This window comes from Uloborus diversus, chromosome 8 (genome assembly GCF_026930045.1).
Source record: "Uloborus diversus isolate 005 chromosome 8, Udiv.v.3.1, whole genome shotgun sequence".
NCBI lineage: Eukaryota > Metazoa > Arthropoda > Arachnida > Araneae > Uloboridae > Uloborus > Uloborus diversus.
In genome coordinates, this window is record NC_072738.1 from 41,855,101 (window position 1) to 41,880,007 (window position 24,907).

A 24,907-nucleotide genomic window follows, 5' to 3' on the forward strand; every position below is an offset into this window, starting at 1 on the left:
ATGTGGTATGGTTTTAAAAAGATAATATTCATATATTTTCAGACAACGCGAATTTTCGACTTACGCGAGGAGTCTTGGAACGCATCCCTCGCGTAAGTCGGGACTCAACTGTAAATCTCCTTTGCAAAATATTCACACAAGGTTGCTCTTGAAAGTAACTCCCTTGTGCATCATGTTCACCATATACCCAACATTTTTATGCCACAACTTGCGCCATAATCACCACGCCCCCCAGTGGGCATGAGCACCCCTGCAACTACCGTTCTCAAAAGAAGCAAAAATATGCAATTGGCATATCGTTGTTTCATGGCAACAGTAGGATATCTTAGTATATTCCTGGATTAGATGTCTTAGTGTTGATCTGAGGCAACAATATGCACTTTAGAGCCTAACTAACTAAAAGTAAGGCTTAGTATGTTAAAATAATTTTTAACATTTACTTAAAAGAGGATTTTTTATTATTTTCACAAAAAAACATGATTTTTTAATGCTATGCATAAGTATTTTAAAAACTCGGGGCCCATTCGCAAGATGGGGCCCCAGGTCCAGGCCTAGTTTGTCTGTGCCTTAATCAGGCCTTGGCACTTATATGCTTGTATATACAGGTAATTCATGCTGTAATTGTGATCTTCTCCCCCCCCCCCTTTCCAATTAAATAATAATATTTTTTTTTTCAAAGATTGATTTTACTGACTCTATTAAGCAAAAATTTTAGTTTTCACTATATCTTTTTTCGTTTTTCATAAATGATATTCATTTTTGTACTTTTTTAATCGATTAAAATTACCTTAATCGTCGAAGAATAGTTAATAAAATATATATGACTCATAAAGCCAGGGCCGAAATCAGACATTTGTTTCATTGAGGGTTTTACCACACACATTTCTCGAGAAAACTATATGATCAATACATTTGGATTCATGCATACACTCTATTGATTTTTGTTACAATAGGTAGGTGTTTTTAATGAAGGCGAGCTGCTATGATTAACATTAGCAAATGTAAAAGATGACGTATCTATTAAATGAAGGGGAAAAAAATCTGATTTTTATGCTGCATAGCTTCACACCTGTTAAATATTTGATGTCTTTTTAGCAACTCAAAATAATAAATGAGAAAAGAATAAGTAACCCTTCTTAAAGTCATGTTTTTTGACACACATAAAATGTATTAATATAGATTTTGGAACTTTCAAATTTAAAGAATTTTGATGCTTATGTTAGTGCTAGCTTTTTAAAATCTGAGGGAAACTACTGTACTGCTCTGTAAAAAATTATGTTCGCAATAATTACATTAAAGTAAATACTTTAGATAAAGTACTGAGCTTGGACAATTTTTCAACAATAATTTATTTTTCAAATGGAATTGAAAAAATAAATAAACAAAACGAATAAATAATAAAACAGTAATAATAATTTTTTCTGTAAAAAAAGAACAATCAAGGAATGAACAAAAGACAAACAAACTAACAAAAAGCATTTTTTGAAAAGTTTTAAAATTTTTCAGAGGGGATTTGAATCCTAAAACCCATGGTAGGTTGATTTAAAAGAAAATCATTGATTTGAATAAAAAGATTTTTTTTACAAAATTATCGATTAAAATCAGTTGGTTTCATTTTTATAATTTAATTTTGCATTTTTAGAATGTGTTGCTCCAAATTTCATCATTAAATTCATTATAATACTGCATTATACAATCTTAACTTCAAATGGCAAAACTATATAGATGGATGTGCAAAACATTATGTATGTGTGTTAATAAATCAAATGAGTTAAAATAAATTATAATGCATGTAATAGCATTTATAAAACAAGCACATCAGCTGTAAATTTTATTATGTTTATTTGCGATGTGGAGGTTCATTGCCCATAATAAGTGCATTTATAAAGAAATAAAAAGTTTTTAAAGGTTGCAGTTTCAAAACATTAAAAACCATATTTAAGAAAAAGAAGAAAAACTACTTGATACTAATAAAAGAAAGTGAAATCTGTTCTTGGAATACAAATACAAATGTGCTGATCAGCAACAGGCTCCGACTAGGCTGTTCCTAGCCAATTTATTAGTCCCCAATGAAGATTAATGGCCCTTTTAAAGCTATCTATCCTCTAGCCTATTATAGCCTCTTCCGGTACACTGTTCTGAGTACCCACAAACCTACTAAAGTAGTAATTTTTCTTAATTTGTATGACATTAACATATCCATAAAATATGCAAGTACAAACATTTTACTATGGGGTGACATCAATAAAAACTCGAAAAATATAACAGTTATAAAATATTTTTAGTTTATAAATCGTTGTTTTGTATGTATGTCTCCAAGCATTTCGACTTTTCTATTGAGTTTATTTTCTACTATTGTATATAATAGTCTAATCATGCCCAATAGCATATTCATTGCTAAATTTCATTACTTTTCAGTAAATTATGATCTAAAATTAGCTGCACCAATGTGTAATTTAAAAAATTTATGAAATTCTAAAGCTTAAGATTCTATTTTAATTAATGATTCGGAACTGATGTGATATACCCCACCCTTGGCGACTTTTTCCTGTTGGCGCCAAGAAAACGATGTATGACGACATATGTCATACATCGTTCTTAGCGATGGTTTTTTAGCGCCAACAGGAAAAAATCAGATAAAAAACATGATCAAAGCACTTCAGAACACAATATATATAAAAACAACATAAAAGCACAACAAAAAACATCACGAATATATGCTTCAAAAATGTACAGGGCCGGGGTTTTTTGTAAACATATTAAAATACAATGAAATAAATTATTGTATTAATTACAAGTCGAAATTAATGCATTAATTGTTTTTTTCATCATTTCTCCGGGATACGAGCCCTCGGTCTCATAGTACTTTCGTAATGAGACCTCGGCTCGCCGGCCCTGCCTCGGTCTCATTACGAAAGTACTATGAGACCTCTGGCTCGCCAGGACCTCGCTCCGCTCGGTCCGTTATCCCTCCGACTGTTAATATACATTACAGTCGGAGTATGGTCACAATTATGTATATTTATGTATATTATGCATATTCATGTGTATGTACACCCAAGGGTGGCTCCTTCCGTTCAGTGTACAATAATGACACAGTTTTAAGTGTGAAATATGCACCATTATTGTGCAGATTTATTAATAAAATTCAGCATTTTTAAGAGTACAACCGAAAGAACTTTCAATTGTTAACATAAAATTCAGTACCTAAAGGAGGCACGTTAATGTCTAAATAATTCGTGGCATCGATAAGAATTAACTTTTAGAACAAAATAACCAAACTATTTTTGTAAAATTAATTAACATAAAGTAAAAATAAAGTTAAAAGCTACAAGAACCCCTCAAGGATTTGTAAAAAACAAAGAATTTCCAAAGTGAGAATTTTTATGTGAATTCTAAAATAAAGAACTTACCTTTTTATGGTATAAATCCTCACACTCAGTCCAAAACAAAACATCATCTGACAATGGCGCATTACAGATACACACCACGTTGGAGTTAACTTTTAATTAACCTTCAAGTTTGAAGAAACTGGCATTTTCTAATGTTTTTACTTCAAAACACAACTACTGAATCTAAACTAACACAAAATAAGCATTCCTGTAAGGTATATTGCACAAAACAACACGTATCTCTCCTGCGTAAAACCAAGAACCCAAGTAAACAAGTTCGAACAAGTTTGCCTTCGCGTTGCCAACCGCAGGTTAGTTTCACCAGGGATGCCATGCTTAAAAATTTATCGCCTCATTGGCGAGAAAAATATTTCAATTTTGTGCAAAAAATCGGATGTCGCCAAATGGGGGGGGGGGGGGGGGGGGGGGGTATATCACATCTGTACCAATGATTCTATTTTAATTTACTTAATTCATAATAGAAAATGTATTAGAATAATATACTAATATTACACCATAACAATAAATTTATTTATGTGTAATCAGTTTACTTTTCATTTCATCCATTTTGTCCAGTTTTTTCTGGCGTCCCGGACTTTTTACAAAAAAGTGGACCCTGGAGGGAAGGGCGAGCGGGGCTGATGAATACGAATCATAAATGAAACACAGAATTCAAAATGATGACTCGTTCCTAGATCACAAAATTCGATTTTAATAGTGGACTGACTTTAAATTCGCAAAAAACAACTCAAAAACACAAACTCAAGCATAGGTTCACATAACCTGTAAGGAAAAAGCACAGAACTACTCGCACGAAGAACACAACACAAAACAATTCAAATATTAATCAAAGTCAAAGTATCTTTTAGACTGTTGCCACTACTTCGTTGAGAAATTATGTAAATTAAATTGGGAACAGAAACCACGGAGGAAAAAGTTTTAGCCCCACATAAAGAATAAAATTCACAGACTTCACAGTAATCATATTGAGATAAATAATAATCAGGCGAAAAGCCGAACAGAGCATTTTCTTTTCCTCTTTCCTTTTTTTGTTCTCGCTGTACCAAACAGGCGCAATAGCCCCGGATGCCACAAAATGAGGGGGCCCCGCAGGGCACCCCTCATTTTGTGTGGCACAGGTACACAATCATAGACACACAAAATTTGCAATGATTATCTATTTTTTCCAAGTGAATGAAAATATTCCTCTCTCCTTCTCTCCAAAGTATTCATTTCCTTTGTATCATTCAGCACCATACAAATTCTGAGAATATACCTGTTTAGAATTAAACAAACGGCACTTCTTTGTCTAGTTCTTACCAAATATCTGTGAATTATGTCCCTGCATAGGCTTGCAGGGGGGGGGGGGGGGTCATGCTTGGCAACAAGACAGGAATTGGGTTTAGGTTGACCCATAATGTCAAGAAGAAAATACTTTCAGTTCATTCCAGTATTCTTAACAGGTTGAAAACAAAATTCATATTGGTATTTTTTAGGGTCTTGTTTTTCTTCTTTTTTTTTTTTTTTTAAATTTCAAAAGGCGGAGAACCTTACAAAATGATAAGATAACAACAATATTGAAATCAGGCCCGGCTTTTGGGGTAGGGGACCTAGGCGGCAGATTTTAGGGGTGGAAAATTTCAAAATTGAAACATATTTTTAAAAAGTATGAATATCTGTTTGAGCATCATAAAATTCACTCCTTCAATGCTAAAAAAAAAATAATAATTTAGAATGTGTACCAGTGCTTGGATATGCAAAACATAGATCGGAAATTAACAAGAAATTTAGAGGAGACAAATTGCGTGACTTAAAAGTCTTAAAAATACTAATATCTGTTTTAATGCTATAAGTTGAACTCAGGGGTGTGCACAGAAATTTTGGGGTCCGTCACAAATGACTTTTCTAGGACCCCTCTCCTCCATATTGTTTATCCATATTTCATGCCTAATTTTAAAAATATTATACCCCCTTCAGGCTTGCGCCCAGACAAACAGGTGTCCCTCCCCCCCCCCCCCCGCGAGCACGCCCCTGGTTCTACTATTTTAATGTTAAGTGTGTACCAGTGCTTGGATATGCAAAACCTAGTTTGGAATTTAACTAGAAACTCACTTTAATTTTAAACGCTTTACAATTTTTTGTTTTATTAATTATTTTTATTTTACATTTTTATTATTGTTATTATTCAATGGGAGGGGATGGCACTTGTCAATATTGCCTAGGGCGGCTGAACAACTAGAGCCGGCCCTGATTGAAATAAGAGATATTGAAAGTTAAATTTAGTTTTCGGCTTCATTCTTATTGTAGAACAAGTAAGTATTCCTCCTTATAACTGTTATTTTTTGTACCCATTATAATGGGTACCTAAAAGGGTGATTCGAAAAAATCAATTTCTTTATTTCGGAATGGCGCTGATTCTCAAAAGTTGTAGTTTGGTATCCTCAATTGGGGAAAAATAATAAAAAAATTCTAAGTTGACATCTTCAATTCCCGCATGAGGCTGAAAGTTTGAAAAAATATGCTAAAAATCGAATTTTTCAAAAAATAATAAAATTAGTTTTTTAAATTTTTATAATGCAACAGCCATAAGTTCTTAGTATATAGCACAGTTTGAACCTAAAAAAATATTTATATCTTTTACATAAGATCTTTCGTTTGAACATACACCTTAAATTGGGCTAAAGTCTCCAGCCCAATCTAAGGCATATGGGTCATCCTTCAAAAAGTGTAACTAATCTGTCACACACCTTTTACTGCAAAACTTTTAAGGAACAATTCATTTAACAATGCTTTTTAATTTCATCAAAAATATATCTATCTTTTCCTTTTTTTTTTATTTCCGTTAACAAGGCATTTTTTATTTCTTTTATTTATGAGTAAATATAAATTGGAAATATAAAAGAAATTTTACAACATTAATACAAATGTGACTACCAGAAACAGGCTCTAGGCCCAGCTAAGCTGGTCCTAGTCAATTTATTGGCAATTAAAGCTACCCACTCCTTTGCTCATTATTGCCTCTTCTAGTAAGCTGTTCCAAGTGCCCACCACCCTATTAAAGTAGCTAGTTTTTCCTTATTTCCAGGTTAGCCAGAGATTTGAATAGCTTAAAACAATGACCAATCATCCTGCTTTCATTTTTATAAATTTAAACAACTGAATCATGTCCCCTATGACTCTTCTTTGCTCCAAGCTATACATATTAAGTGTATTAAGTCTGGTATCATAACCTAAATTTAAAAGTTCCCTTACTAGTCTAGTTACCCTTCTTTGAACCCTTTCCAATACAGAAATATCTTTCCTCAGATAAGGCAACCAAAACTGAATAGTATATTCTAAATGAAGTCTTATAAAACTGCTATATAAAGGCAAAAGAAGCTTCTTAGATTTGTTTGAAATAAATCAAAATCACTCTTTATGATCCAATAAAAGCCATAAAGTTACTAAAAAGCTCACTTTTCTGCATCCCAAAAAAAGGAGTTCCTTGAAACTCATCTGAAACCCTGCAAATTTGCACAATTTCATGATGTTATAATTCTTTGTAATTTGAACATTGTTAAAAAGTCAAGGTTGAACCCAAAAACTTACTTTTCTGCATTGAAAAAAGGGTTCAATTTTGTAACTAGTGGTAAGTTCAAATAGAGTAACCGATCGACCGATGACTCACCAGGCGCATTCTAAGAAAGATATTGAAAACATCCTAGGAACAATAACCACTAACATCGTCAAATCAACCGATCAGTGCAACCAGCAACTCTATTTGAACATATCCCCTGAAACACATGTCTGCAGTTCTCTGCAAATTCATGCGATTTAAAACAAAATAATTTCTTTTACTTTTTGGCACAGAAGTATTTCTTCATTTAATATTTGATGTCATTTTAAAAGGAAATGAATGAATAGACACAACTAGAAGAGCTTTCAACACAGAATTTACAAAACTATGAACATATAAAAGGTTGGACAGCACCAACACTTAGCTAGACTTTTAATTTAAAAAAAAAGCTTCTAGCAGTTTAATCTATTAACAGTGTTGCGCCATAAAATCCAATACGATCAACCAAGGAACAATGTATATAGAGAAAAGAATTGAAAAACCTCTCACTCACTCGATTAAAATCTTTAATTTTAGATTTGTTCAATAATTTAGAGAATATTGAACTTTGAGAAAGTTTAAAATGACTGAAATTAACATGACGAGCAAGAGTAGCCATGCTTTTCCCTATGCAATCCTTTAAATACTCGTTTTCTTAAAGCAATTCGCAATGAAAATATTCAGTGTTTACATTACAATTATTATACTGTACTACATTACGCGCTACAGCGCAGTAAAGTGCATAGAGAGTTATGAAGCTAGTGCCTTCTCGTCATTGAAACATATGTAAAAATCTGTGATGGGAATTTTGAAACAAGAAGAAAAGAAAATAAGACTGTAAATCATCTTCGAAGATAAGTATTTTTATTGATAAAGCACCATGGTAATGGGTTTTTGACAGCCATTTTATAGTTATAAAAAAAAAAGTATTAAAGTTTTGCTTTTGAGATTGGAGTCATTTTTATATGAAAGGAACGAAAATGTCGTATAATGACGAAAATGAGTAGGCAGTGAAGAATTATGACCCGAGAAAATTGTCTATTTGAGTAATTATATTTGTATAAAGTTGATTCATGTGGACATTGATCTGTGCTTTTCCTTAAGAGGAAAACAGGTTGGTACTTTTTATCGAATGTCGATAGTTCTTGATTGGTGTTTTATTCTATTTATGATGGTGCCGGGTTTTCGTTATCAGAGAACTTGGAAGTAAACAAATATGAATGATGAAAACGTACGAGATTATGAATTTCTTTTGCAATCCGTTTGAAACATTTAATGTTGAAGATCGCTACATAACGCAAAAAATCTAAAGAATGTGCATGTTTTCCAAAACCGATATTTTTAAGATCTTTTTTTTCTGGCATGTTTCACTTTATGAAATCTTTGCAAAAATTTAAGCCAGACGTAATAAAATTTATCTCTAATTATATAAACTCCAATCGGATTATTTTTATTAACTGCAATGATTTACTATATGATCTTGTTTACGATCATTTTAATTTTCAAAAATCTTTAAACAAATGTAAATACTTTTAATGCATTTTCCTTGTTAGTGCTCATCAGTCTGGATTTTTCCAGACTGATGAGTCCATAATAAGGACAAAACTGCTGTTTCTGGCTGTCATAGCCAGGCTGTCGGTCCGTGTTTGTAACTTAAATGCTCCTAATTTATTATTTAGTTACTTTCAGGGTTAGGTTTTTTGCCGGCAAAAAGGTATTTTTGCCGGGACAGTGGAAAAAACCATGGAAAAAACCGGCAAAAATGGAAAAAACCTAATTGCAAATAAAGTAACATATTGTTAATCAAGAAATAGTGACAATATAATATAAATAATGCACTTTAATATTTTAGTTATGTCTTTCTATGTTACTTCTAATTTATAAGGTGAAAAATAAATAAAAAACAAATGTTGGAAAAGACTTAAGATTTTAAATGTTTGCTAAAACAATTTTTTCAGAATTAGCCAATTCCTTCAATGCCAAAACAAAGAATGTTTACTTAAGCTTAGTAAATTAATAAAAAGATTAAATTCTAATTATATATATATAGATATATTTAATCACTTTTTTTTTATCCCACTAAGATTTTTAAGCTATGTAATTAATAACAGAATATTTACTTGAATATAGAAAAATATCAACTTTTCCTCACTAAAGAAATAATGGGTCATTCATTCCATGTCAAGTGATCCAAAGGTTTTTCCCTCACCTTTTTGTATTTCTTTGAAATTTGGCTCATCAATTGTACCCTTTGAGGTAATCAAAAGTCCAAATTTTTAGACTTTTATCTCTATTATTTTTTTATTTATGACACTTTGATTTTTCGAAAAACCCTCTTTTTTTCATGGATGTTTGAACATAAAATGGACGATAACTCAGCACCAAATATAGATAGAAAGATTTGGTAAAAAGCATTTTAAAGTACATTAGTTGCTGTTTAATTGGATATGCAACATGACTAATTTCAGAAAATTTTTAATTTTTAAAAAATGAAATTTAAATTTTAAATTTAAATTTCTCAGAAAAGGTATAATGAATTTTTTTTTAAAAATTCTCAAAAATTTGTGTGTATTTTATCTTTATTTGTGCAAAGTTTTAAGTTGGGATCTTAATGGGATCATATTTTTATGAATTTTTAAATAAAATTTGACTTATGAAATAATGACATTTTTCAGATTCTAACTAGTTAAATATAGGGTTCTCTTACTAAGGATGATCTAGTAAGTAGTAATTGAATGAGCTGACATGAATTTGTAGATTGGTACCCCCCCCCCCTGCCACACAACCACTTTTTATCTTTTTTTTTTTTTTTTCAAAACTGTAAAAAAAAAAAAAAAAAAAAAAAAAGCTGGCACGTAAGAGTTATAATCATAATAAACTGGGATGCACGTTGCTAAACATCAGCAGTGACTAAGGCTTATAAATAGGGGGGGGGGTCATACAAACTAAAAGTCAGAAAACTTTAACAGACAAATAGAACCACTCATTTGCAGCTTTTTTTTTCTTTCGAAAAGTGGGACGATAGGGGGAGGGGGAAAGGGAGGGGGAAGAGCAATCTGGAATGAAGCTTAACAACATGGAAGTTTTATGCTCAAACTAGTGATGTGGATCGGATAAATACCCAGTGGGTAGGTAAATATTTTTTGGGTATTTACCCAAGGCCTGGGTAAATACCAAAAACTGGGTATTTTACAAAAAAAAAATGCAAAAAGTGAATGAGAATTTTTTTTTTAAATCTAAGGAACTGATGTGATATACCCCACCCTTGGCGACTTTTTCCTGTTGGCGCCAAGAAAGCGTCGCCAAGAAAACGATGTATGACGACATATGTCATACATCGTTCTTAGCGATGCTTTTTTAGCGCCAGCAGGAAAAAATCAGATAAAAAAACATGATCAAAGCACCTCAGAACACAATATATATAAAAACAACATAAAAGCACAACAAAAAACATCACGAATATATGCTTCAAAAATGTACAGGGCCGGGGTTTTTTGTAAATATATTAAAATACAATGAAATAAATTATTGTATTAATTACAAGTTGAAATTAATGCATTAATTTTTTTTTTCATCATTTCTCCGGGATACGAGCCCTCGGTCTCATAGTACTTTCGTAATGAGACCTCGGCTCGCCGGCCCTGCCTCGGTCTCATTACGAAAGTACTATGAGACCTCTGGCTCGCCAGGACCTCGCTCCGCTCGGTCCGTTATCCCTCCGACTGTTAATATACATTACAGTCAGAGTATGGTCACAGTTATGTATATTTTCATGGAGACACCCAAGGGTGGCTCCTTCCATTCAGTGTACAATAATGACACAGTTTTAAGTGTGAAATATGCACCATTATTGTGCAGATTTATTAATAAAATTCAGCATTTTTAAGAGTACAACCGAAAGAACTTTCAATTGTTAACATAAAATGCAGTACCTAAAGCAGGCACGTTAATAGAATGTCTTAAATAATTCGTGGCATCGATAAGAATTAACTTTTAGAACAAAATAACCGTACTATTTCTGTAAAGTTAATTTACATACAGTAAAAATAAAGTTAAAAACTACAAGAACCCCTCAAGGATTTGTAAAAACAAAGAATTTTGGAAGTGAGAGGTTTTTTTTTGAATTCTAAAATAAAGAACTTACCTTTTTATATGGTATAAATATTCACACTCAGTCTAAAACAATACATCATATGACAATGGCACGTTACAGATACACACCACGTTGGAGTTAACTTTTAATTAACCTTCAAGTTTGAAGAAACTGGCATTTTCTAATGTTTTTACTTCAAAACACAACTACTGAATTTAAACTAACACAAAATAAGCATTCCTGTAAGGTATATTGCACGAAACAACACCACGTATCTCTCCTGCGTGAAACCCAAACAACCCAAGTAAACAAGTTTGAACAGATCTGTAAGATTGCCTTCGGGTTGCTAAACACAGGTTAGTTTGGCCAGGGATGCCATGCATAAAAAATTATCGCCTCATTGGCGAGAAAAATATTTTAATTTTGTGCAAAAAAATCGAATGTCGCCAAATGGGGGGGGGGGGTATATCACATCTGTACCAAATCTAAATATGAAATAATTGGTAAAACTGATACATACATATATGTATTACACAGTTTCTAATATTTTTTATTGAAAGACTTGATCAAATTATGAAAGAAACATATGGTGTGAACCAAATAATCTTTCTTTTCAATGTCATAATTGTAGAAACTGTTTGCTTTTTTTGTAACCAGTTAAGCTTTTTACTTTTTGTAGAATGGCCTTTTATATCTGAAATTTGGCTATCAACATTGATTAGGCATATCCAACACACTTAATGTGAATATCATATTAGATTGCTAAGTTGTTTCACACAATAATTCTTTAAGTATGTGATCAAAATACAATTTTTGGGCAAAAATTGTTTTGTATATGGTTGGTTATACAAGGTGTATTATACTGCAAGTAATGCAATGGTTTTTTCCAAGCCGCTTTTATTGGTCGGAGTATAATCGAACTACTTGGTTTAGGTAAGGGGGGACCCTAAGGGGTTTTCCGGAAAACCAGTCTCGGGGTTCTCCGAACTGTGGAAGTGGGCAAACGTAAGTTAATGTCAACCTCTGCGCATCGACCGTGTCACGGAAAAAATGGTACACGGGGTTGCTTAACCAACAAAATCTCTTGAAGAGACTAACAAAATTCTCGCTCATATGCAAAATTTTAAGAAGGGGCTCAGATATTTTCCCCGTAATTTAGCAGGATATTTCTTCAAAGAAACAGATTTTAGTTTCGATTAGAGTTATAAAAATTTGACATTTTTAATAACTTATTCAATTATGGAAAAGAAATGTTTTTACATTTTTGCAAATAAAAAAGTACTAAAAGCAATGAAATGTTAATTTCTAAGAGGGGGCTTGAGCCCCCACTTGCCCCCCTATATGGGCGCCCATGGTGAGGCTTACGAGGACTCTTCTCAGTCCTATTCATGAGTTTTGAGGTAGTTAAAGACCTCTAAAGAGGGCCAGGAAGAGGTTCAAGATGAACAATGCTCTAGGCGGCCGTCAACCAGCAAAACCGACAACAATGTGGTTCGTGTTCCTCAATTGTTGACTTTGACCCTCGATTGACTATCAAGATGGTTGCAAATGAACTGAACATGTCGTCTACTTCTGTGTTTCGCATTACTCAAGATTTAGCGATGAGAAAAGTGTGAGGCAAGTTTGTGCCAAAGCACCTTGCCATAACGAGCTGTGAGTCCGCAAGTTCCTGGATAAACACCACTTGAAAACGCTGTCCCAGCCCCATATAGTCCTGACGTTGCCCCGACAGACTTCTTTTTGTTCCCCCCCCCCCCGATTAAGGCAGGCCTGAAATGAACCCATTTTTCATCCCTAGAAGAGATCCAATCAGCCATGACAAAGATCTTAGGGGAATTCCCCAAAAACGCCTTTCAGGGCACTTACCAGTCGACGATGGAAGAGATGTGCAGAAGTCCAAAGACATTACTTTGAAGAAAAGTGTTTGTTCAAATCTGTTCAATAAAGTACTTTTTTTTAAAAAATTGCGTTACTTTTGGAATAGACCCTGTATATATACATAGTGGGATACATACAGAAAAGTATTTTAGTTGAATATAAATTTTTGAAATAAATACCCAGGTAAATACCCATTTTGGGTATTTACCCGATTATATACCCTGGGTATTTACCCCTAAAAATAAATAACCGGGTATTTTACATCACTAGCTCAAACTAGCAAAATTTGTTTGATCTATAACTGCTTTTAATATATGCATAAATAGATCTCGCTTCATTGCTCTCCTTTACAACTGAAACTAAAAAGAAAACTAGCATTAAAGAAAAGAAGACTGCCGCACTCCAAATGTTGTAGAAAGACAGTTTTATGCGGAGATACATATGATCTGATACTTAGATTGATTTTTAGTTTAGTGTGAAAAGAATGAAACAAAATGGGGGGAAACACTCCTATTTTGCTATGATCTTGGGGCAAACTATTTCTTTCCTCCCTCCAAAATTCAAAGTTGGCGCAGGGGTAGGGGATAAAATAAATCATAACTTTCCTTATCAGATAGTGAATTAATCAAGTAAATTTTGTGAAGTTCGGATTGAAAAAGAAACACTAGGTCCGAAAAAAAGCGTCAGGTGAGGCGTGAGGGGAATGTACTTCGTCTCTCTTTAAAGAAGAACATTTACCAGCTTTTTATATGCTTTCTATTCATTTTGTTTTATTTTATTAATTTATTTATTTTTTGCGTTTTGAAAATAGTTTTGAAAAAAAAAATAAAAGTGGTGGTGCTGGGGGAAGGGGGCTTTTTCTTCATTTAAAGAAGATTATTTACCAACTTTTAATAAGTTTACTATTTATTTTGTTTTATTTATTTATTTATTTAATTTTAATTTTCGAAATGTTTTGAAAAAAAAATTTAAAGTGTTGGGGGGGGGGGGGGGCTTACCAATCTACAAATTCATGTCAGCTCATTTCAAGCATAATCATGATCAATTATTACTTACTAGACCATCCTCAGTAAGAAAACCCCATATTTAACTAGTTAGAATCTGAAAAATGTCATTATTTCATAAGTCAAATTTTATTTAAAAATTCATAAAAATATGATCCCATTGAGATCCCAACTTGAAACTTTGCACAAATAAAGATAAAATACACACACATTTTTAAGAATTTTTTAAAAAAAATTCATTATACCTTTTCTAAGAAATTTAAATTTAAAATTTAAATTTCATTTTTTAAAAATTAAAAATTTTCTGAAATTAGTCATGTTGCATATCCAATTAAACAGCAACTAATGTACTTTAAAATGCTTTTTACCAAATCTTTCTATCTATATTTGGTGCTGAGTTATCGTCCATTTTATGTTCAAACATCCATGAAAAAAAGAGGGTTTTTCGAAAAATCAAAGTGTCATAAATAAAAAAATAATAGAGATAAAAATCTAAAAATTTGGACTTTTGATTACCTCGAAGGGTACAATCAATGAGCCAAATTTCAAAGAAATACAAAAGGGTGAGGGAAAAAATTTCCCAAATTTTGGATCACTTGACATGGAATGACCCTAATGCATTTACATGCAGTATAGTACCTAAAGATTTCTGCACACTAGTCGCAACTCTTCAAATGTGTTGTCGTAGTATGTATGGAGAGAGGTGACACTTGGTTATAACATTACATTTATTCTCAAAGGTAGTTAAAATAAAAACATTAACAAGAACAAGAAACCTGGAACAAGACACGCAACAAGTACACAAGTGAGATTCAACATGGCCGATTCATTCAGTTCACTTCTTCATTTTATCTGTTGAGGGCTAGTCAATGTTGCCAGATATGACACTCTCCTCCTTATTTGTTAAGTTCGTAAACAAATAAAAATACACAATGATGTACAAAATAAATTATTACAAAGTAATATATACATTCATGAATCAATGCCATATCTTTGAATGGGTTTTACGTTTCGCTTTGGTCTGGTAGAACGTATCGGTGATTTTTGCGATTCAGCATTCGGAGGATTTTCGGGCTTAACTATTGACGGTTCTGCATTAGGTAATGTTTCATTTGCACAATTATTTTGAGCATTTTCTTCGTTAGGTTTGCTAGCAATATCTAATGCAGGTAAAATAGCATTCCTAATGGATGGTACATTAACATTACGGTTCATATTAGTTAAATTTGAAAAACTAAATTTTTCCTCGTCTATTGCAGACTTTCTAAGATGATCAGAATGAACATATCGTGTTTTGTTATTAACTTTAACTAAAAATGTATTCTGGCTTATAACTTTAGTAATTTTACCAGGGAACCATTTAATTACATCACCTCTAATTGATTTAACCCACACCCTCTCATTTATTTCAAAATTTCTTTTAGTAGCGTTGCGATTGAAATAAGATTTTTGATAATCCTGATACTTTTTTTCTTTTAACAAATGATTACTTCTAACCTTCGTAATAGCAGTTTGTGGCAAATAGCCAAAAATTAACTCTGCAGGAGTTTTTAACGTTACTGATGAAGGAGTATTCCTATAAGCAAAAAGTGCCGAATCTAATCTATGTTGAAAATTATCATATTTACGATCAGAAAATGTTTGTCTTTTCAACATGTTTTTAACAATAGATACTGAATTTTCCGCTGCACCATTAGAATTTGGATGATATGGTGGAGAATTTACTGGATTAATCCCGTTGGATTTAAAAAACTTTAAAATTAAGTCAGATTTAAATTGCTGAGCATTATCAGATACTACATCACTTTGTAAGCCAAAACAAGCAAATAATTTTCGTAATTGAGTTATTGTCGACTTTGAATCAATGCTATTTACTACAGATACGTCGATCCATTTCGAATAGGAATCTTTAACAATTAAAAGATTTTTACCCTCAAATTCCGCAAAGTCTATGTGTATTCTTTCAAAAGGCTTGCCAGTTAAAGGCCAAAAATTTGATTTTACTTTTGGAGCTGAAGGTCTTGTGAGTTGGCAAGGTATACATTTATTTACAAAATTTTCAATAAACTGATCAATTTTTGGGAACCAAAAATAAGCTCTAGCCAACTGCTTCATTCTAAAAATACCTGGATGTTCATTGTGAAGAAGCTCCAGCACTTTTTTATGCCTTATTTCAGGAACCACTAACCTATTTGCTCGAAGTAAACAATTTCCTTCAACACTTAATTCATTCTTTACCTTTTTGAATTCATTAAGATTTTCTTCAACATCGGTAGGCCAACCAAACTTAGTGTAATTCAACACTTTTGATAAACAAGGATCAAGAGATGTTGCTCTCTGAATATCATCAATCTTTAAATTTTCAAAATCAGAAAAGAAACATATGAAATGTGTGAACTCATCAATTGGTTCATCATCTTTACATGGTAATCGAGATAGTGCATCAGCGAGCAACAACTCTGTACCCTTTTTATGCCTTATTACATAATCATAATTTGAAAGGATAATGGCCCATCTTTGCATTCTCGCGTTAACCATAGTTGGTACAGGTTTATTATGACCAAATAATGTTAACAATGGCTTAGAGTCTGTCTCGATGGTGAATTTTTGACCTTGTAAAAATTTATTAAACTTTTTTATACCAAAAATTATGGCCAAAGCCTCTTTATGCACTTGAGCATAATTTCTTTCAGCTTTACTCAAAGTTTTGGAAGCGAAAAAAATTGGTCGAAGCTCACCGCCAGGAAATTCATGACACAAGACAGCCCCCACGCCATAGTCTGATGCATCACATTGCAAAACTATTGGTTTTGCCATATCAAAATGAACCAAGATATTATGCTTTTTTAACAAAGTTTTGCTATGTTCAAAAACTTTTACACAATTTTTATCAAATTTCCACTTAACATCTTTTTCCAGTAATTTATAAAGTGGACGAAGAGTATTAGATAAATTTGGAATAAAATGAGAATAATACCCTAATAATCCAAGATAACTTTTCAGTTCAGTACAATTTGTAGGCACCGAAGCTTGATATATATCATTGCACTTTTCATCTAAAGGATGGACACCAGTGAAATCTTTCTTATGCCCTAGAACTTGAATACTGTCTTTAAAGAATTCACATTTAGAAAGATTTATCTTAACATTGTAAGAATTTAGCCTATCCAAAACAATTTCAGTTCTTTTTATACATTCTTCTTTTGTATTTGCCCTTATAAATAAATCATCTATGTAACAATTTGTATACGAAAAATCTTTCAATATTTCATCCATCTTTTGTTGGAAAAGAAAAGAAGCTGATTTGATCCCAAAAGGAAGTTTAGAATACCTGAGTAAACCTCTGGGGGTATTTAATGTTAGCAATTCCTGTGATTCAGGGCTAATTTGAATCTGATGGAAAGCTTTTGATAAGTCTATTTTAGAAAAATATTTCCCACTTCCCATACTAGTTATAATTTCTTCCTGAGATGGTAGAGGATAAAATTGAGTTTCACAAAACTTGTTGACAGTAAGCGAAAAATCTCCGCAAATTCTAACAGCTTCCCTACCATTTCCATCAAGTTTGGTAACAGCAACTATTGGTGTTGCCCATTTGGAATGGCCAACAGGGTACAAAACACCATTGTTAATAAGAGTATCCAACTCCTTATCAACAAGATTTCTTAAAGCATAAGGGACTGGTCTACTTTTGCAAAAAATGGGAATAGTTTCCGATTTCATTGCTATATTAATAGGTACACCCAAAATACCAGTTGTATCATTTAAATTAAAACAATTTGGATATTTATGTTTAAAATACTCAACAGTAGAAGAAACATTATCAAAATTTACATTTTTATCAAATACCATATTTATACAATCATCAATCTTAATTTTCAATATTTTGATCCATTTTCTACCTAACAAAATAGGCTTATTATCATTATCACAATCAACCACAATTAATGGTAAACTGTAACACTTATTCAAATAAATTACGGGTACATCATAATTTCCTACAATTTTTAAATCATTGTTAGTGTAAGATTTCAATATTGGGGCTGGTTTTGACTCTATGCAATTTAATTTCAATTTTTTAAATTTATTTAACGAAATAATTGAATATTCACTGCCAGTGTCAATTTGCATATTCACTTTCACCCCATTGATATGAACATTAGTAGTATATGGGTTAACGCTACCCAAATTCTTAGACATAACAATGTTATTCAAATATTCTGATTTTTCACTCACACTTACGTTACCCGAATTTTTAGAAAAAATGTTATTCAAATAAGGTTCTGGTTTATCACTTACATTTGCAGCACCTTCAAGAAAATTCGTATTTGAAGCTTTACATGCAGGCTTAATGTGACCCTTTACACCACATTGATAACACGTAGCATTCTTGAATTTACACTCTCCTCTGTGAAATTTAGCACAGTGCTTGCACGATTTTATTACTTTTGTAATTTGATGAGGATATGTTGGCTTTCCAAAATTCTTCCGTGTCGAATCTTTTGGTTTTACTTTCTTATACTCATGAATTTTGAGGACGGTTTGATTTTCTTCTTTTAGTGACTTGGTCTCTCTAGATGCTGTTTCCATAGCAAGAGCCAGTTCAGAAGCTTTAGCAAAATCAACGTCTTTTTCACTGAGTAATTTGTTTTGAATTTGTTCGGACTGTAATCCACAAACCAATTTATCTCGAAGTGCGTCGTTTAGAAATGCACCGAAGTTGCACTTGCTGGCGAGTTCCTTTATTTTTACAATGAATGTTGAAATATCTTCATTACCTTGTTTGAGATTGTAGAAGCGAAACCTTTCCATAATGGTTGAAGAAGCCGGGGAATAGTAATCCGTTAAAACTTTCACAATGTCGGCATATTTTACATCTTTTATTTCTTTCGGCTGAAGTAAGTTGCGAAGCAATGAGAACATCTTCTTTCCAATTGCAGTCAACAAAAGGGCACGCTTTTCATCGTCGGACGTGATTTTGTTGGCCTCGAAGAAAAATTCCGCTCTCATGAGATATTCCACAAAGTTGTCCCCTTCGACAAAACTTTGCAAATGAGCAATACCAGTGTTCGGCATCTTATTGTAATATTTTCCAATTTACTCGTCGCCAATGTCGTAGTATGTATGGAGAGAGGTGACACTTGGTTATAACATTACATTTATTCTCAAAGGTAGTTAAAATAAAAACATTAACAAGAACAAGAAACCTGGAACAAGACACGCAACAAGTACACAAGTGAGATTCAACATGGCCGATTCATTCAGTTCACTTCTTCATTTTATCTGTTGAGGGCTAGTCAATGTTGCCAGATATGACATGTGTCCTGCAAGTTCTGTTGCAATAGAGATATTTCTCAAATTTTTCTTTTGTACAATCAAAAATACGAAACCGTTTGTCAGTTGCTTCTCTCACGAAACTAGTTTATTGCTATGCCATGCTTAGACAACAAATAGGTTTTGATGAAGATGGTATATACTATGATGATTTAAGTGATATTTCAATCCAAAGAAATGTGTATTTTTCTTTTTAATTACTTTTATTTCTTTTATTTTATAGTTGCATCTTGATTAAGTGTACTTTATATAGATATTTAGTATTCTGTAAAAAATGCTATGATAAACAAGCTAATTACATTTTCATTGTAAGTTAATTATTTGTCTTAGATGTTACAAACTGAAATTTTATGTTAATGTTTAAAAATTTAGAAGTAAAAATGCTCCATAACTTTAAAAGTAAGTTAAACCTTAAATTTTTTTTAACTATAAAAATAATTAAATTAAAATTTTATCAAAATCTTTTCATGCTTTTACTTTTATATAAAAGGAAAAAAAACTGTCTGTCAGTTGTTTACACAGAATCTATTCTTGCCATTGTGGCAAAAACTAGCAAAAACCTATTTTTGCCGGGCGGTAAAAACCGTGGTTTTTTCCGCCCCCCGCAAAAACTTGCCAACTCTGGTTACTTTTTTGTTTAAAAAAGTTGAAACTGGAAAAAAAAAAGGTGGAGAGCTATGGATTTGCCTTTACTTGCCACTGGCAACCAGAAAAATTTCCTATTCTTGATCTTTAATTCACTGATTCTGAAGTATACATAAATTTATTTAGGTATTTGATGCTCTCTCTAAACAGTAACAGTGCATTTCCTGAGAAGTATGGAAATTGGATGCAACCAAGCCTAATTAAAAAATGTAATGAAATTAATTAAAAAAATGTCGAGAATTTTACAAAGTGCCGAATTTTCAAGGTTCAACTGTATAAATTTGCCATTTTAAATGTAAAGTTTAAAAAATTTCAGTTTTTTTATTCCCTTTTTTTTTTTTTTTTTTTTGCAGATTGTGAGTGTCTGAAACTTCATTTCAGATTTGGTGCTCATGTAAGTACATTTACATAAAATTTGAAGCATAGATATGATCAAATCCCATTTTAACTAAGACCAGCCAATTCATTCCTTTGAATCGAAATTTCTTTTATTGTGAATATTAGAGACGTTCCGAGTACTTGGTAACTACTCCGTACTCGGCCAATACCGAGTAGTTGCAAAAAATTGAATATTGTCCAGGACGGATACTAAAATTTATTTTAAAAAAAAGAGCAAGCATTATATTCTGCAATCATTTACAATTAAAATTTATAAGTCAAATTTAAATTTTGAGAATAATGAAGTTTGTAATGCTTCAATGGAATAAATCTTTATTTTAATGTCCCCAAAGTTAATAAAACTTATTTATTAAAAATTACGCAAAAAGGGTAAGTATAGAAAATATGGAATTTTTATATTAAAAATGGATTTTTGCTACAAACAAAAATTAGTTATAAAAAATGTAAAAATACCTTTGCTTAAGAAATAAAAGGAAATAAAACAACCTTAAAAGCACAGTGCAGGAACTCTGCAGACACGAATTTTGGCATTACAAGGAATTCCTTTTTCAATGCACAAAATGGGGGGCTCGTAGATTTAAAGGCATCCGACAAAAGTCGGATTTTTTGTTGAATATCTTTTCATTCTTTAGCTCACGTGTTATGCACTGAAAAAGACATTCCTTGTAACGGGGGGGGGGGGGGGGGGCAGAAACATGTGTCTGGAGCGTTCCTGCACATTTGTTTTATCTGCTTTTAAAAATTATTTATGTTTGGCGGACTAGAACTATAATTGATTGGAATACAGTGAAACCCCTCCTAACGGACACCCCTCTTATGCGGACAATTTTTAATTCCCCAGTTCCAATGCAAATAACATTATTAAAACCTTATCCTGCGGACACCTCTATAATCAGCCAAAAAAATTTGTCCTGTTAGTGTCCGCATTAGAGGGATTTTACTGTAATTTGTTTTAATTCCAACTTTATCAATCATACCTTTTATTTATTTATTTTTAATTTTAAAAATTATTTTTTTGTAAAATTTTTGACACAAACAAAATTGTATATATAATGAGTAATTAAATTTCAGCAGGAATTTAGTTTTAAAAACTATTATACGGACAAGGAGATCTATACTACTATTCCAATAGGTTCAAAATTCATCACATGTGTGTCGGTGGTTCTTCTTAAAACATAATTGGTACTCGGCCGAGTAGTGAAAGGCTGAGTACTCGGTAACTCGGTACTCGGCTGAGTAGTGAAAGGCCGAGTACTCGGTACTCGGCTACTCGGCCAAAGTGCTACTCGGTACGTCTCTAGTGAATATATATTTAGTTGTGAATTCATGCATTGTTTCTAATATGTAATTAATTTGTTGGGGATTAACAAAATCTTAGCTGAAATGGTATTTACTGTAGTTGCTCTTATCATTCTTGAAAAAGTATAATAATGGTAGTAAAAGTATAAAAAAAGTTTAGAATGTGAAACCTTATTTTGAAATATGTTTTTGGCATTGTTTACAGTAATTTTCCTTTATGCAGAGGTGATTGTGCCTTGGTTATTCCTTGGCATTCCAGTATTTTTTCATATGTTCTGCAAAACTGGTATGTTCTGTGAATATGTCGGCAGTTATTTATAATACCCATTGTGTGGACATGTTAAAATAAAATTCTAAAATAATTTTATGCTTAAATAAATTCCTTTATTTGCACTTTTTGTTCTTTTGATGCCTTCATTAAGCAAAAAAAAAAAATCTGCATCTCATATGGGAATCAAATTTTAATCATTTTGATGTTTTGTCAGGAGGCAAACAAAAACGTTTTATTCTTATTTTGATTAATATCATTAAATCAAAAATTTGAAGAAAAATTTCCTTATTCTTTTTGAGTCAAATGTCAAAAATCTAAAACAAAGTTTTTGTTTTGTTTTATTTTTCCAATAATTACATCAATAGATCTTTTAAATGTGTTTATCTAAGTCTTTCAAAATGCAATTATAAAAATAATTTTACTTTCATGTGCCACTTTTGATGCCTTTATTTTGAAAAGTCCATGCATTGATATTATTCATGTTAATATTCGTTGTGTTAAATCACACTTGAGTAAGCACTTTGCCTTGCTGAAATATAAAGTGGTCTTCTGGACAAATATTAGAGAGCCATTTTCTATAAATCCTCATACTCATTCTGAAACAAAATGACAATGGCATCTAACAGATACACACTAAGTTGGAGTTTACTTTTAATTAACATTCAAGTTTGAAGAAACTGATATTTTCTAATATTTATTCATCAAAACACAACTACTGAATTTAAACTAATACAAAATAAGCTTTCCTGTAAGGTATATTGCACGAAAAGACAAGAATCTCTCCTGTGTGAAACCTATAACAAGTGAACAAGTTTGAACAGATCTAAGATTGCCTTCGGGTTGTCAAACACAGGTTATTTTGGCCAGGGATGCCTTGCTTAAGAAATTATCGCCTCATTGGGAGAAAAATTAAATGTTGCCAAATGGGGGGGGGGGGGTATATCACATCTGTACTCTGTACCACATTTTTGATGATTTTTAGCAAAAAAATGGGCTTTCATAACTATTAGCAAGTATTAGAGGCAGGGTTGGGTTTTGGACGGGACAGTTGTTTTTTGCCATCCAAAAGTGTCTTAAACTGTCCAAAAGTAGGCTAGAGAGATCCAATTTAATCAATTAAAATTTATTGTAATATTTATAAAGCATAAATATAGGCATTAATAAGTTTTAATTAATAAGTATTTGATAATATTTTCCTCTGAAATGTTAATGAAACAGATATTTTGTAAAAAGTCCCATTTATAACCCAAAGGAGTGCAATTAAATGCATGATATTTAGGTGCAACAAGCCATTTTTAAACTAAAAATAAAAATTTAAAAAACCGCTGAACAAGTATTTTACAATTTTAAACCGTTGCTTTTAATTTCCTTGTCGGCCAACAATCAACGAAATCTTATCGCCGAAATCTTATCGCCGACAGTTCTGACTGCGCTAAAAAAATAAAAGTTGTCCGCAAAAAAAAAAAAAAAAAATTGTCTGAAACTGGCGGACATTTATTTGCATGAACTGCTGACACGAGGAGAGAATGATGGCACACATGATCACGTGATTGGCTGCCCGCCCGCCCACCAAAACAAAAAAACAAAACGATCTTTTTAAAAGCAAATCTAAAATCAAAGTAACGCATATTTCTCTGTAAAAAAAAAAAAGTCAGCACATTTCTCTGATGCAAGTGAGAAATAACTAATATCATAGTGAATAATTTTTCTTGTTTGTTTTATCATATCGTTAGCAGTGGTGATGTTATAAAGTTCTCTGAAAATGCAGTGTAAAGACTTTTCACGCTAATGACTTAGAAAAAAAAAGCATATATCAGTGAATTGAAATGTGATCGCTTCAAATAGGGTTACCAACTTTAAAATTATCGTTCTAAAATCATTTTACGTTAATAAACTTTTTATTTACCATTTTTATACTTTTAAACAGGGTGTCGACAGATCAGGGAGATCAGGGAAAAGTCAGGAAACTTTATTAATCAGGGAAAAGTCAGGGAAATATCAGGGAATTTTCAAAAAATAACATTAAATCAGGGAAAATTGATTTTTTTGAAGAAAAAAATTTTTTTTTGCTTTACGAAATTAAGTACTCTTAATTCCCTACTCATTTTCCGCCAATTATCTGTTAAAAAAAAAGTAAAATTAATGAGGTGCGATTATACACTGCCGCATATTTGTGCATCTTTTTTCCTCAATGTCAAAGTCCCCAAAGCAGAACACTACTAAATTTGCGACGTACGTCGCAGAACAGAAACCTGAGCTGCAGAACAATTCTGTTCAAATGCGAGAGGAAAACTCAGACAAATTTTCCGCAGAAATTCTACAGATTTCTGTGAAATTTCTGCAGAAACTGCAGGTTTTCTGAAAATACCTTCCAACTCATCATGAAATTCTGCAGAGCTCTTAAAATTAAAAGAAAATCAAAAATTCTCGAAAATACGATAATTCGGCGGAAAGCTCGCGAAAAATGTTGAATTCAAAAAGTCATCTGCCGGAACTTTAGATTTACTTTGAACTCAAAGAAATCTGCAGAATTTCTGCAAAGCTCTATCTTGAGTTGGACGATATTTGTGCAAAATCGGCAGTTTCTGGAGATTTTTGGCAGAAATTTCATGTTCTAAATCTGAAATGATTCTGATTTTTCTAGCCTTTTTGTGTTTCCCCTACTCCTTATTTTTCCCAATCGACCTTCATCCACTGCAATTTCCTCCATAAGCGTATGTTTTGGATACATGTCAACATTGAAACACGTCCATTGCCGAAAATTGCGTGTCTTATTTGAGATTTCAATCCTTTTGCATTCTGAAAATATTCGAATTGATTAGAAAGTTTTGAAGCGTTTTATTATTTGCAACCTTAACTCGACTCATTTTATTTATTGTTTTTGTAATTTATTTATTTATTACATTATTTTAATTTCACCTTCATGCCATGAAAAATTAACCAAAAAGAAACGTGACTTGACGCCTAGGTTCGGATTTTCATAAAATTTTGTATCTT

General features: G+C 32.2%; 2 protein-coding genes across 2 annotated transcripts in view; one reads left to right on the plus strand and one right to left on the minus strand.

The window, feature by feature from the left end:
• The window catches only part of LOC129227512 (2-oxoisovalerate dehydrogenase subunit alpha, mitochondrial-like), a 31,825-nt gene extending 24,124 nt beyond the window's left edge, over positions 1-7,701 (minus strand). The window contains exon 1 of the mRNA XM_054862089.1: positions 7,502-7,701. Coding sequence (XP_054718064.1) covers positions 7,502-7,606 — 105 coding nt within the window. The 5' untranslated portion in view covers positions 7,607-7,701. The remainder of the gene's footprint in view (positions 1-7,501) is intronic.
• Positions 7,702-7,980: 279 nt separating this feature from the next.
• Positions 7,981-24,907, plus strand: part of LOC129227488 (cyclin-K-like) — a 98,132-nt gene continuing 81,205 nt past the window's right edge. The window contains exons 1-2 of the mRNA XM_054862061.1: positions 7,981-8,101; positions 20,295-20,335. The gene's annotated coding sequence lies outside the window, so the exon portion shown is untranslated. The remainder of the gene's footprint in view (positions 8,102-20,294; positions 20,336-24,907) is intronic.